General features: G+C 30.7%; 1 protein-coding gene across 1 annotated transcript; it reads right to left on the bottom strand.

The window, feature by feature from the left end:
* Positions 1–44: 44 nt before the first annotated feature.
* On the bottom strand, positions 45–1,187 carry LOC122597602 (F-box/kelch-repeat protein At3g23880-like). The gene is made up of 2 exons (XM_043770178.1): positions 659–1,187; positions 45–367 (listed from the first exon to the last, which is right to left on the bottom strand). Exons 1-2 carry the CDS (start codon positions 1,185–1,187, stop codon positions 45–47), a joined length of 852 nt encoding a protein of 283 aa, XP_043626113.1.
* Between the last annotated feature and the right edge of the window lie 11,392 nt (positions 1,188–12,579).

Here is a 12,579-nt window from a genome sequence, read left to right as displayed (position 1 = left end):
TTAGTATTCAAACCAAGTGTAAGTTGTTTTCTTTTTCTTGCTGCTTAATTCGAGCAAAATATGGCTGCTTTTCCTTTGCCTAACAATCCTGCGCCCAACAATTCAAGGCTTTCAACATACTTTTCTATTTCGACATTAGGAGAATCTTCAATACGCATTTGAAGGGCTTTTGTTTCTGTTTCAAGATTATAAACTTCAGGCGTTGTATAGTAATTCTGGAGCAGGAAATCACCAGTGGTGCTCAGTTCATAAAACTTATCTCTTTCACGTTTATAAACATCACCGTGAGATTCAGAATAAACAGACCAACAAGACGTATCATCATGCTCCTCCCTCAGTACCCAAATCCAACTATTATCACTAGCTACTGCATTTCCAATAAAACACAGCTAGAGAACCTTTGATGATTCCTAAACAATTAATTGCCCAACTAGGTTTTGGCAACACAATCTTGCCAAAAATATGAGTGCTTAGATTGAACGTCAATATGTAACAACGGTGAGGGTCATTTACATCGACGGGCTCACAACGTGCTATCCAATAGAGTGATCCATTGACAAAACACGCTTTGTGACGATAATCCAGTGATGGGAGTAGTAAGAGAAGATGTAATGTCAGACCAAGTATCTGTCTTAATTTCTACTATAGACAAACTAACATACTGAAGGTAGTCTATACTCTGCAATTGAAAACCACACAATCTTGTAGTCATTATTAAGTGAGTCGAAACCAAACCCCACTGAAACTTTATCAGAACCAATAGGATCCTCAAAAGGAACTTCGGGTAGTGTAAGTTTGCGTCTAATAGAAGGGTTCCATAGGACAAAGTAGTAAGAATATGCAGCTTTTTCATAAACACAAAGTATACCATTACATGAACCTCCTATTTTAAAGGTATCTCTGTAGGGAAACTTAAATGTTGTTTCGTCATTGTATCCACCCGAATTACGCAATGGTAATTGGTCTTCTGAATGTACTGTGTAGTAGTCGAAGTTTTCATGGCAGTCAAAATACCTGTGCCGAATCAAGTATTTTGGAGGAGATTGCAGTGCGTGCTTGCGGATGAAATCAGGGCTAGATATACGGGCACAAATTGATTTAGAAAGAGTTCTAAATCGAAGGAGGGATTTCACTGGTAACCTTGTGAATATTTCATCAATCAACTCACTAGATATATAATCTGACATCGTGAAATCCTGCAGCATTTTAAAAGAAAAAAATATATATACAACAAAATTAATACAACTGAAAACAATAAGTTGAGCTACATATGTACTTTTGAGGGTTTGACCGAATAAGACTAATATTGAAAAAAGTTATTTATCTCCAATGCAAATATGCAATGGACTTTATCAAGTCCATCACCATAATTATGCTATGGACTCGGTATAAGAGTCAACCACATATTTGTCCATGAAAATAAACAAAAAGATGATTTTTTTAAATGTAAGGGAACCTTCCCTTTCATCAGTTATATATTGTCAAACTAAGGGAGGAGGGAGTCGATGGCGAGATGCCAAGAGAGATGGAGCGAGCTCGCGAGTTGAGGAATGGTTCGGCCGCCACTGCAGCGAGTTGAGGAGGGAGATGGGGTTGGCGAGCTTCATTTTCGCGGAGGGTTGGGGTGTTGAAGCTTAAGGTGACCGTTAGGGGGGGGGGTTAAATGAAAATAATTCAAACGGTATAGTTACCGTTTTAGGGACCCATTTTGCCTCGTTTCGAAAGTTTAAGGTTGTTTTTTGGGCTTAGAAAACCGGTTCCACCATTCATATATATACATACACACCATACAAACACTACATATTTGATCACAAAACATATATACACAAACATATAAACCTAAATATGGATCCTAGAATGAAAAACTCAATGCCAAAGGTGCAAGGTGGTCGTGGACGGGCTCAACAAATGATTCGACCACAACAACCCGTTCGATCACACCACAACCAAAATCGGCAGCCTCAACAAATGGTGCGACCACAACAACATCAAGTACCAGTTGATCCATTTCAGACGAGTGGGTCGACCTCGTAACAATACTATCGACCCGAACCAATTTCCCCTCTTCCACGACACGCTATTTCTCAACCAAATCAATCGTATTCTCTCGATGGCTTCGACTCCCTCCCGGTGCAAATGAGTTTGACTGGTTGAACGATTTGGTTAATCAACCAAATCGTTCATATTCGCAAATGGAATATGATCAAGACGCTGTGCCCGAAACGCACTTATTAAATAATATTAATGTTAGTTTTTAATATAATTTGGTTAACTATATTCTTAAAGGGTTTAGAATGCAAAATTTTAAATGTTAAGGATAAGTATTGAAACTTTTAAAGAAAAGGTTGGGAGTATCGGATGCCACTAAAAAAGGTTGAAAAAAAGGTTGGAGGGTTGAAATGAGGTGGAGTAATTTGATTGGATAATTTGAGGGAGATGAGGGAGATGAACCCTCCGGCTCCCTCCCCCTTAATCTACTTTCATGAAACCGTTTTACGCTCATTGTTAGTATAATCGTCTTATAGAGCGACTAAAAATTCACCTATTTTATTAATCTAATTTCTATACTTAGGGCATGTTTGGGGCCTTAAAGGATTGTGCCTAAAAACATTGATCTAACTTTAAAAAATTCAAAAACAAACACTATATTGTTTAGCTTTTCTAAGGGTGGAGATGAAAGGAGAAAAGACGAAAAAATTATAAAATGTATTCTTAAGATTTTTTTAAGTGTGGAAAGGATTAGAAGAGGAACTATAGTTGTTTTTTGTTTCAAAAATTTTCTTCTCGGTGATTAGAAAGGAAAACTCCTCTTCCCTCTCTTCTTTTTTCTTTTCTTAAGTTAACTAAACAATACAGTGAAAATGTTATTGGAAATTAAAGTATGCTCTACGACATATTCAGACTTTAATACATAAATCATCAAGAAATATTACAGAATATTAAAATGAACTTTTGAGTTAGTAGTTAGTTCGATCCGCACATGCCTAAGATGAATCCAGATATCTCAAAAAAAAAACCCCTAATAATCCACCCCTACTAATATAGGGGGTGAGATTCAAACCCTAAGGCGAACTTTAATATCTTACCACCGAAAATTTAATTAACATATCATAAAACAATAACGTAAAAACATACTAAGGCCTACATATAATATATATATATATATATATATATACATATCCAGTTATACTCATTTATTATCATTCATGACAAAAGAACTATGATATATGGCCAGTTACCATATTAACACTAATATCTTAGGAGTATTAAGGATTACGTAGTCACCGGTCCGAATATTGAAATTGTTGGTCCAGAAAACGATTTGACACGATCTCTAGTTGGTCCTGATGGCGCAGAAAACCCTTTTTAGGCGTTGTCGCTTGATATCCTTACGTAATTATATATGGGGGTTTGTTAGCCCAGCCCGATATTTGTAATAGTTAGGCCGGCCCATATTTAATGTTCTTCTATAAGTTTATCATCATATCATGTTATTTTATGTTTACCTCCAAACTTTTTTTTATTTTTTATTTTAGCAGCAATTTAGTAGTTAATATTTAACATTTGAGACATCACGATATCTAATTGGATAATATAAGAAGTTCAAAACATTACTCATGGTCTCATATTAATTAAACAATTTCTTATTAATTATTATTTTATGTTAAATAATATGTGACATAACCTATATCATAGTAGTTAATATTTGACATTTTATTTTCAATTTTCTCAATAACAAAATGTTAATTATATTAAAATTAATACTCATAAAAACTCGTACATTTACGGTTTATAAATGATAATTAAAATGTATTTGTCATCTTAAATTTTTTATGCTAGCCGTTTAAGAAAAAGTTTTATTTTACTATTTTCAACATATTATATACTAAAAAATTAAAAATAACTAAGTAGTTTCTTTTGAGTTTTATACGTATATTTCTAATATATACAAACATTTTTCTGTAATATTATTTTAATTTACCCGCATAATATAAGGTTACTATAGTTGTATTTTAGGCTTAATTATTTGGCTTATATATGTAAAATTTAACCCACTTATAAATATAATGCTATTTGTTACTTATATATTAATAAAAATTAATTACAAAATATTTTGTATCTTAATTTTTGAAGTGGTAAATACATATAACTTTATTATTAAATAAATATGTTAACCATTGGCTTAAACCCAGTAGCCGTACCCAGAAATAGGTTTTCGACCCAAACCGGACCCGACCCGGTCCAAATTGGTTTTGAGGGCGTTGACCAAGATCGGATTTGACCGAAAACCCGAACCGGGTTCAAACCGGTTTTGAGGGTGGAATACCCGACCCATTTGGAACCGATTAGGGTTGAGTTGGAACCGGGTCAGGTTGAAACCGATGGTTCAAACCAATTTCAATTTTTTTTTTTGCAAAATAAATACTAACGGTGATGGTTTTATTTGTGTACAAGAGTATTTTTGTGTGTGTCGGGTCGGTAATGAGAAGCATGTAGGATTCTATTTGTGTACAAGAGTATTTTTGGTAAAAAAAAATGTTGAATTAAGAACTCTCAATTTATATTATTAGGGGGTATAGATAAAAAAAAACTAGATAAATGTCCGCATGTTGTGACGGCTAAACGGTGATGGTTTTGGGGATTCATGGGTGCGATGGTAATGGACTGCGGTGATTGACGACGGTGAGTGGTTATTAATATTGTTAATGATTATTATTTAGTCTATAAAAGTTGTTATTTTTCAAAAACTTTATTTTATTAAAAACTATTACATATTAAATTATACATCCATAATGATCTTGAAAAATATGTATTTCAAGATTAATTTCTTCTTATAAAAAAAGTAAATTAGAAGCAATGTCTTATTTATTTATTTATAAAAAAATGCATACAAAAGATTAAGACATTCCTTCTGATTTACATTTTTTAAAAAGAAAAAAATAAATCTTGAAATACATATAATAGATCCTCTATAAATTGATACTCGATAAATTAATAACCTCAAGAAATTAATAATTTTTTCAATGTTTTGAATCTTATAAAATTTATTATTTTCACTAGCATAATCTAGCAAACGATTCACATTTAATTTGTTAATAATTTTTAATAAAATGATTTTTTTAAGATCATTATGGATATATAGTTCAATATGTAATAGCTTTTGATAAAATAAAATTTTTGAAAAATAATAACTTTTATAGACTAAAAATAATCTAATCTTTTATAAAGATAAAATGTTATATTTTTTAAAATAAAACTTATGTTATATTAATTTATTTTTTGTTGAACTTACATCTTGTTACTAAATAATACTCGTAATCATTTACAATGTTATTTTTTATTAATTATAATAATACTAAATGATAACATATAGTTTTATAAAGTAAAAAATATATAATACTTAGGATATATTACAAAAATGGTACCCAAAGTATTGTTAAATTACAGATTTTATACCTGTAATTTTGACAAAAGCATGTAAAAGGACGAAATCACCCCTTACGTGCAAGTCACGTGGGGGCACACTTAACAGTTAACATCAAAAGAAACGTCCGTTTCGACCAGGTATGATCGGAGTGACAAATTGGTAAGTTTTGGTATGACGGGTGTAATAAATAAACCTTGGGTATAATACGTGTAATATGATGGATAGTTTATGTACCAAATTCGTAATTAACCCGAAAGAATATAATGACTTGTAGAAAATAAACTATTACCAAAAGGTCTTTAATCTCAATGGAAAAACCTTTTAGATTCAATCAAAGCTTGATAAAAGAGTGAAAAGCTTTTAAATTTGGTTGGAAATGTTCTAAGGTTGACTTATATGACCCACACAAATAAAATTAACCGTAATGTAATATTATTTTGTTACTTGTTTGTTTTACGTACATTTATAAAAACTAACTGCAAAAAGTTTTGTTTCCAAAGCTAGTTTTAAGCGATTAATCTATCTATCTATAATATAACTAAAAGAGGGAGTTGGGGGTAACTTGACACCCCTAATCCCCTTCTTTTAGCCTAATCCCTCATCCTTATTAATCCTCTAATTTTTTAATATTAATCTAAATTACTTTACATTTTTGGTTTTCCATCACCAATTTACACTTTAACTCCAATCTAAAACAATTAATTTACACTTTTTGGTTTTCCATCACCAATTTACACTTTAACCAAATTTAAAAATAATTAACTTACACTTTTTGATTTTTCAACCAATTTACACTTTAACCCAATTTAAAATAATTAATTATACCTTTTGTTTTCCATCACCAATTTACAATTTCACCCAATTTAAAAATAATTAATTTGCACTTTTTGATTTTATTGGTAATCTATAATATAACTAACATACGACAAAAAAAAAAAACAAAAAAAACTACGATCAACTACAAAAGGGTTTTTCTTTTTATATACTTTGCACATAATTAATCATTATTATTACTTTTTAACATTGAATTCTTATGTTATTGTTAGTATTATTTATTTTAATTTAGTTTGAGGTTCGTTATGGCTTTTTCTTCAACAACAAAAAATATGACCACATTAGTTCATCTTGAAGATCTTAAGCCAACACATGTTAACCATCATTTACGACTGCGTGTTGTCCATGTATGGACTGTTTCGAAGTGGAATAAACGTTCAAGATGGTATTTGTTGATGAATTGATATGCATTTTTCAAATTATATAGTTTACACTTTTAGAATATAAGAAACTGTAAATATTTTATTTAACAAAAGTTTAAAAAAAAGGGTAAACTGGAATCAATATTTATATGGAGTTAATTTGTTTCCCTATCTTTCTTACATTAGCCGATAAAATCATTTGATCGACGTTTGGAATATCCTTGGTTGGGTTTCTTTTTTATCCTGAATAATTTTCTTGAATCTGTATGCAAAGATGTTTATTCGATTCTTATGGTTAATTTGTTGGGATTTATTTTTTAAAATTGGATTAAATACATAGAAACACACTAACAGAACTTACCAGTTTTTTTCATTTTTTTTTTTGCTATTTGCAGGACAATATCATACATGGCTCGGTCAATGGTGAATGGACGGAAAATTTTAGGAGTATTTTGACTAATGGAGTGACTATTGAGCTAGCAAATTTCCAAGTTGATTTCGGTATATCTATTTAATATATTTGAATTCCAAATTTTTAACTTTGATTAATATATTTTGATTAATACATATATTTAAATAATTCCATTGGACGAGTTTGAACACTAGTATATTATATACACTAGTATATTATATATGTCTCACATTAAATGTCCAATTTTAATTGTAAAATTAGATTCTTTCAACTTTGATCATAAATATTTTTGTTTGTATTATTTAGTAGTTGATGAAAAATATATAAATAAAAAATATATTTAAAATTTAATCTATCGATATATATGAGTAGATGAAGTACTCAGTAGAATAAAAGACAAACAAAAAATTGTAAGAAAAAATTTTACGACTAAAGCTGAAAGCTAAAAATTCAAAATTAAAAATTTAATAATGTGGTCTAGATAGATTATAATTTTTTTAACCTTAAATATTCAATATTTCGATTATATCCTATATCCATGGATAAGAATGGGTGTAGTGTTCATGATACTATACAATTATCTAATTATCATATCGCAATTAATGAAAAATAAGTATTTGGAAAAGAAGTTGGTTATCATCGTATTCTCACAGTTTTGAAAAAACAGTATGCTTTTCCAAATTAAACGCGGTGGTGAAGCGTAAAATTTTACAATATCAAAGTGAACCAATGACTAACAAGTGAAATTAATCATGAAATTAACACATATAAGTGTATCGCCATATATATAATATATATAGTAACGAAGAATTGAACATATGTGAAAACGCAACAAATAATTAAGCTCACCAAAATTGTGAATTTTTTGTACGGATGTGAAATTTTTCGAAATATTTGGTGCAACTAAGAACTTCGCTTCAGATTTTTGCAAAACTATGAAAAACGGTGTTGAAGACACCAGTCTTGCTTTTTCTTGAAAAAGACGGTGTCTCCAACACCGGTTTCTTCTCCATTTCTATCTCTCCCAATGCTGGTGTCTTTGTGACCAGTCTTGCTAATACGTGTCAAGCCCAGAAAAACATTTGTCCAATGTGACATCCGTCACCAAAATCATTATTTTATAATAGTCTCTAACTTGTATTCCTAATTTCTTGACTAGTTAATGTGCCTACATAGTATAACAAGCGTGGAGATGTTGTGATCATTCTGACTTTTATTACTTTGATTTTGATAGTTTAGGATTTAGACATTTGATCTTCCTAAACGTAGATGACTATAACTATCCCCGTAATGTTTAGATGCGTAGTTGTTAGTCATATTTATTTCTAGACATTGATAAATTACTATACGTTATTTAATGGTGAATAAAATCAATAATTATCAAATTAATTTTTATAATTAATACAAGTAATAATAATAATAATAATAAACTTATATATGGAGGTGGATAATTTCCTAGCTAAGGGACGGCCAAAAGAAAAAAAAAGTAAGGAAAGAAAAGAGAAATCATAATCCTATTAGAACTCTTGATAGATTATATACTATTGTATATTAATTATATTCAAACTCCAAAATATTTATCTCCATAATAAATATAAAGTGAATATCTTAAAAAAAAAAAAAATTAAACCACAATTGTGATCTTTTTGCTCTCTGTCGTGGAATACAAAGCACCAAAACATCACCACCATAAACCAATTTTTTTTTATCATCTCATTGTCAAAGTTTATCTTGGTAAGATTTGATATGATCCGTATGAATTTTTTTTTATATTTAAGATGCAAATTATAATAAAATCCTTATAGATTATATTCTATTTTGTCAAGGTATCTAAAGAGAGATTATCAATCTTGGAGTAAATCACTTGTCTTTTCTTTTCATATGTATATATATATATATATAAGCATACTTTTTTGTTTAATAATCTTTATTTATAAGTAATCTATTTTGATGAATATATATATTATGGCAAAATTTATAATAATGAATGAAAGGTTTTTTTTTTAGGGTTAAGTCAAAAGCTTGAAATATAAATCATATTAATGTTAAAAGTTTAAATATTTATTGTAGCATAATAATTAATGTAATTAAAGAAATTCAATTATGAAGGCATGAAAATCATAATAACAGATGTAAATAGGTGTTGGAAAGATTTGAAAGTATATATATGAATATTAGTTGTAGTAGTCTTTAAAACAATAAGTTTGGGATATTTCAGAATCTGGACATATTCAGTTTATTAACTTTGAAAGGTCGTATCTTGGTCATGGAAGATGGTTAAGTCATGTTTTTGGTGTCTAAAATTAATTTCAGGAAGTCTACTTTCTGGTGGATGTGGTTTCGTGTCAAAATATGAAGTTTAAGGATATCAAACGAATTTTATAACAAAACTGCGCAAAGCTGAGTTTTCCGAACAGATTTAGGTCAAATTCAAATAGTCATATCTTGGTCGATTTTACGAACTGGAAGGTTATTTTTTTTCAAAGATATTTTTAAGATGTTAAGAGTGTACAGTAAAAATTTGGATTTTTTTGAAGCTTCGAAGATCCTTAACTTTTATAAAACTTTTCTGCGCGCAGACAGTGAATTTTCTGACTAGTCTGTGATTATGGAATTTTTTAAAAATAGTTAACGTGCGAAATAAATTAAGTAAAAATTCATGTAAGTTTATAACACTCTAAGATTACAGTAGTTAAGATTTGAAAACTTGAATTGGTCATTTCATCCTAATAAAAAATAGATAAAGTCACCAAAAATTTCAGTGAATATGAACTTGTAGAAACCAATGGTATATCATTAAAACAAATACACTACATTAAGTTATGTGACTTGTAACTTAATAATACATGACAAATCAGTTGTGAATATTTTGAAAGTAGCCATATATGTATATCATCGAATGCGGGTTACAATGGACGGTTATTGACCATGTCCATAATTGTAACTTGTACATGTATATGTTGTGTAGATTCTAGTGATCTTTGGGACTTTGCACAACTGCTTGCTGATTGAGGTGAGTTTCGTGACCCCTTTTTATTTTATTTATTTGGGGGAAAATGATGCTCAAAACACTTTTCATTTCTTTACTAGTTGTGCCAAAACTTGTTTGTTTTCTTGGACAAATACGTGTAATTATGAAATGTGTATGCTAGCTTGTTTGTGTTGATTCTATGATGCAATAGATGTCTGTTGATATCTATTGAAGACTATTTGAAATCTATCGACCAACTATATACTCCAGCTGGTAGTTGTTGGTATTACAGTGTGTGATTGAGTTGTTGGCAGGAGTGATGGGGATTGTGTTGTTGGATAACTATGATGGCATTGATCAGTATTTGGATTGCATACAGGCTGCTACATGTTTATATTTACACTATTGTCCAAACCTCATATATCATGCACAACAATTTCATTTGTATTCCTATAAACCTACGAACTCACCAACATTATGTTGACATTTTCGAGCATTCATTTTCAGATAATAACAATGCTTAAGGAGATTGAGCATAAAGACTTTAGGAAGACTAATAAAGAGATCCTTCATGGACTCCTAGTTGCATTTAATCATTGAACTCTATTTGCTATTTGTTACATCTTTTGCTATTTGAGGCGTGTTGCCTAGACTTATCCCGCTTGTGGGAATTACATTTATTTGGATTTTCATTTAGTATAATTCTATTACAAATTCCATGTGCTATTGCTATATCTTTTCGTCATATCCTACGATTCCGTCTAAGATGGGGTGTGACATCCAAACATTTAAATTAATTAATAGTTTTGCATCTTGAATAAGAAAGAGGACCGGTGTTTGTAACACCGGCTTTCTGTCTAAACATTCAATTAATTAATCATTTGCATCTTTCTTGAATAAAAAGGAGGACTGGTGTTTGCAACACCGGGTTTCTGGGTTTCTGTCCACCAATCCAAAGCTACACATGTACGTGAACATATCAACTAAAACCTGTGTTGGAGACACCGACTTTGTCAAAAAAAAAAAAGGTTTTTCATAGTGTTGCAAAACTCTGAGGGGAAGTTCGTATTTGCAGCACCAAACGCTTCGAAAATCTTCGCTTCCTTACATAAAATTCCCAAAATTGTAGTATATGATCATTATGTGACAAAACATAAACGATAAAACACTAGCTAGATTTGAAACCCATGCGTGCTCATTTGGATCCATGTCTCGTCATGAATAATAGTATGAAATGATAGATCTTTGTATGGAAGGGCTGTACGTGTCCAACAACTCGAGGCACATTTGCATATCTACTGAATGAAAACCATATTTCCAGAAGCTTGACTGGATTCCTGACTCGTGATTAATTATAAGCTACGTACACACTGACCGTTGTTAGTGAGGAACAAGAAATTACCATTCTTGGTCATCTGTCCCACAAATGTTATTAGTACATCATAAGGTCGTTGTAATTTCAGTTCATCAAATTCAAGATGCCAAGAAGCAGTAGTAGTAGTATTCTTGTCTAGCTACTAGTCTTCTTCTCACCCAAACCTTACCGTTAGGGCCTTTATCAGAAAAAACAGCTATTTATACAACCATTCATGATTGTTAATTTGGTTTGGTAATCATCATCAGCTGCTGCTGGCAACTCAATGGAGCCAAAAACATGTGTGGTCGATCAAATCAAACGTCATGTACTCACGTCGTCCCGATCATGCAGACATAATATTCCATTACATGATCCAACAATCACAGTACGTACTGGTAGAACTAAAAGGAAACTTGAGCATGCATATATGGTACTTGCATCAATATATCGGCCAAATAATTGTTAATCTTCTGATTGTAATGTATAGTATAGCTAGCCTTCTTCTTCTAATTAAATGCTTAATTATTTCTTCGGTACATGATCAAGAATTTTTGCGGAGGAGATAAAAGATCGAGTATGCTTACGGATGAAATGGCCGGGGGCTATCGAGCGAGCGTATCGATAGATTTAATTGGAGAGCGATCTGAATTGAAGGATTACTTTGACTGCTAGTCTAGCTAGTGAAGATTTCAACTATCAACTCGATCTTCGCATATGTACTCTGACGACGACATCCTTCCTCCTAGTCACTACAATAGAATTACTAAATGAAAATTTAGTACAGTATAATATATATATATATATATGGATTTAATTAATTAATCAGCGAAACCACTAAATTAATAGAGAATCAAACTTTGTGAGGGTTAGTTGATCGACAGCAAAAATAAACGCTGTACTGCTAGATAGGGTAAGTGATTTCAATTTAATTGATTTTAACGATTATATTATATCTAAAATTAACTAAAGCAACGATTAACTAAGATGCAAATAGAATTATTTAAGCAGAAAGTAAATTAAACAATTGTGAGTAATAATAATAATAATAAAAAAGCATCTCTTTTCCGGTTCCTAGCTAGATAATTGAGTTAATTAGTTTAACTAACATTTATTTGTTCCAAATTACATACACATCATTTGTTTTAGTAGAAACATTATCACACAACTTGTTTTAATCCCTAATTTAATGGACTGACATAAAATTGTTGACTTGCA

Source organism: Erigeron canadensis, chromosome 4 (genome assembly GCF_010389155.1).
Source record: "Erigeron canadensis isolate Cc75 chromosome 4, C_canadensis_v1, whole genome shotgun sequence".
Taxonomy (NCBI): domain Eukaryota; kingdom Viridiplantae; phylum Streptophyta; class Magnoliopsida; order Asterales; family Asteraceae; genus Erigeron; species Erigeron canadensis.
Note: the sequence above shows the minus strand (reverse complement) of the source record. Positions and strands in the feature narration are given on the sequence as shown.

Bases quoted from the DNA above. Each gene is read 5' to 3' on its own strand.
- LOC122597602 (XM_043770178.1), bottom strand. From the start codon at position 1,187: ATGTCAGATTATATATCTAGTGAGTTGATTGATGAAATATTCACAAGG. The intron at 368-658 runs GTTAGTTTGTCT...TTGGAAATGCAG, and splicing joins GTATAGACTACCTTCAGTAT to TAGCTAGTGATAATAGTTGG.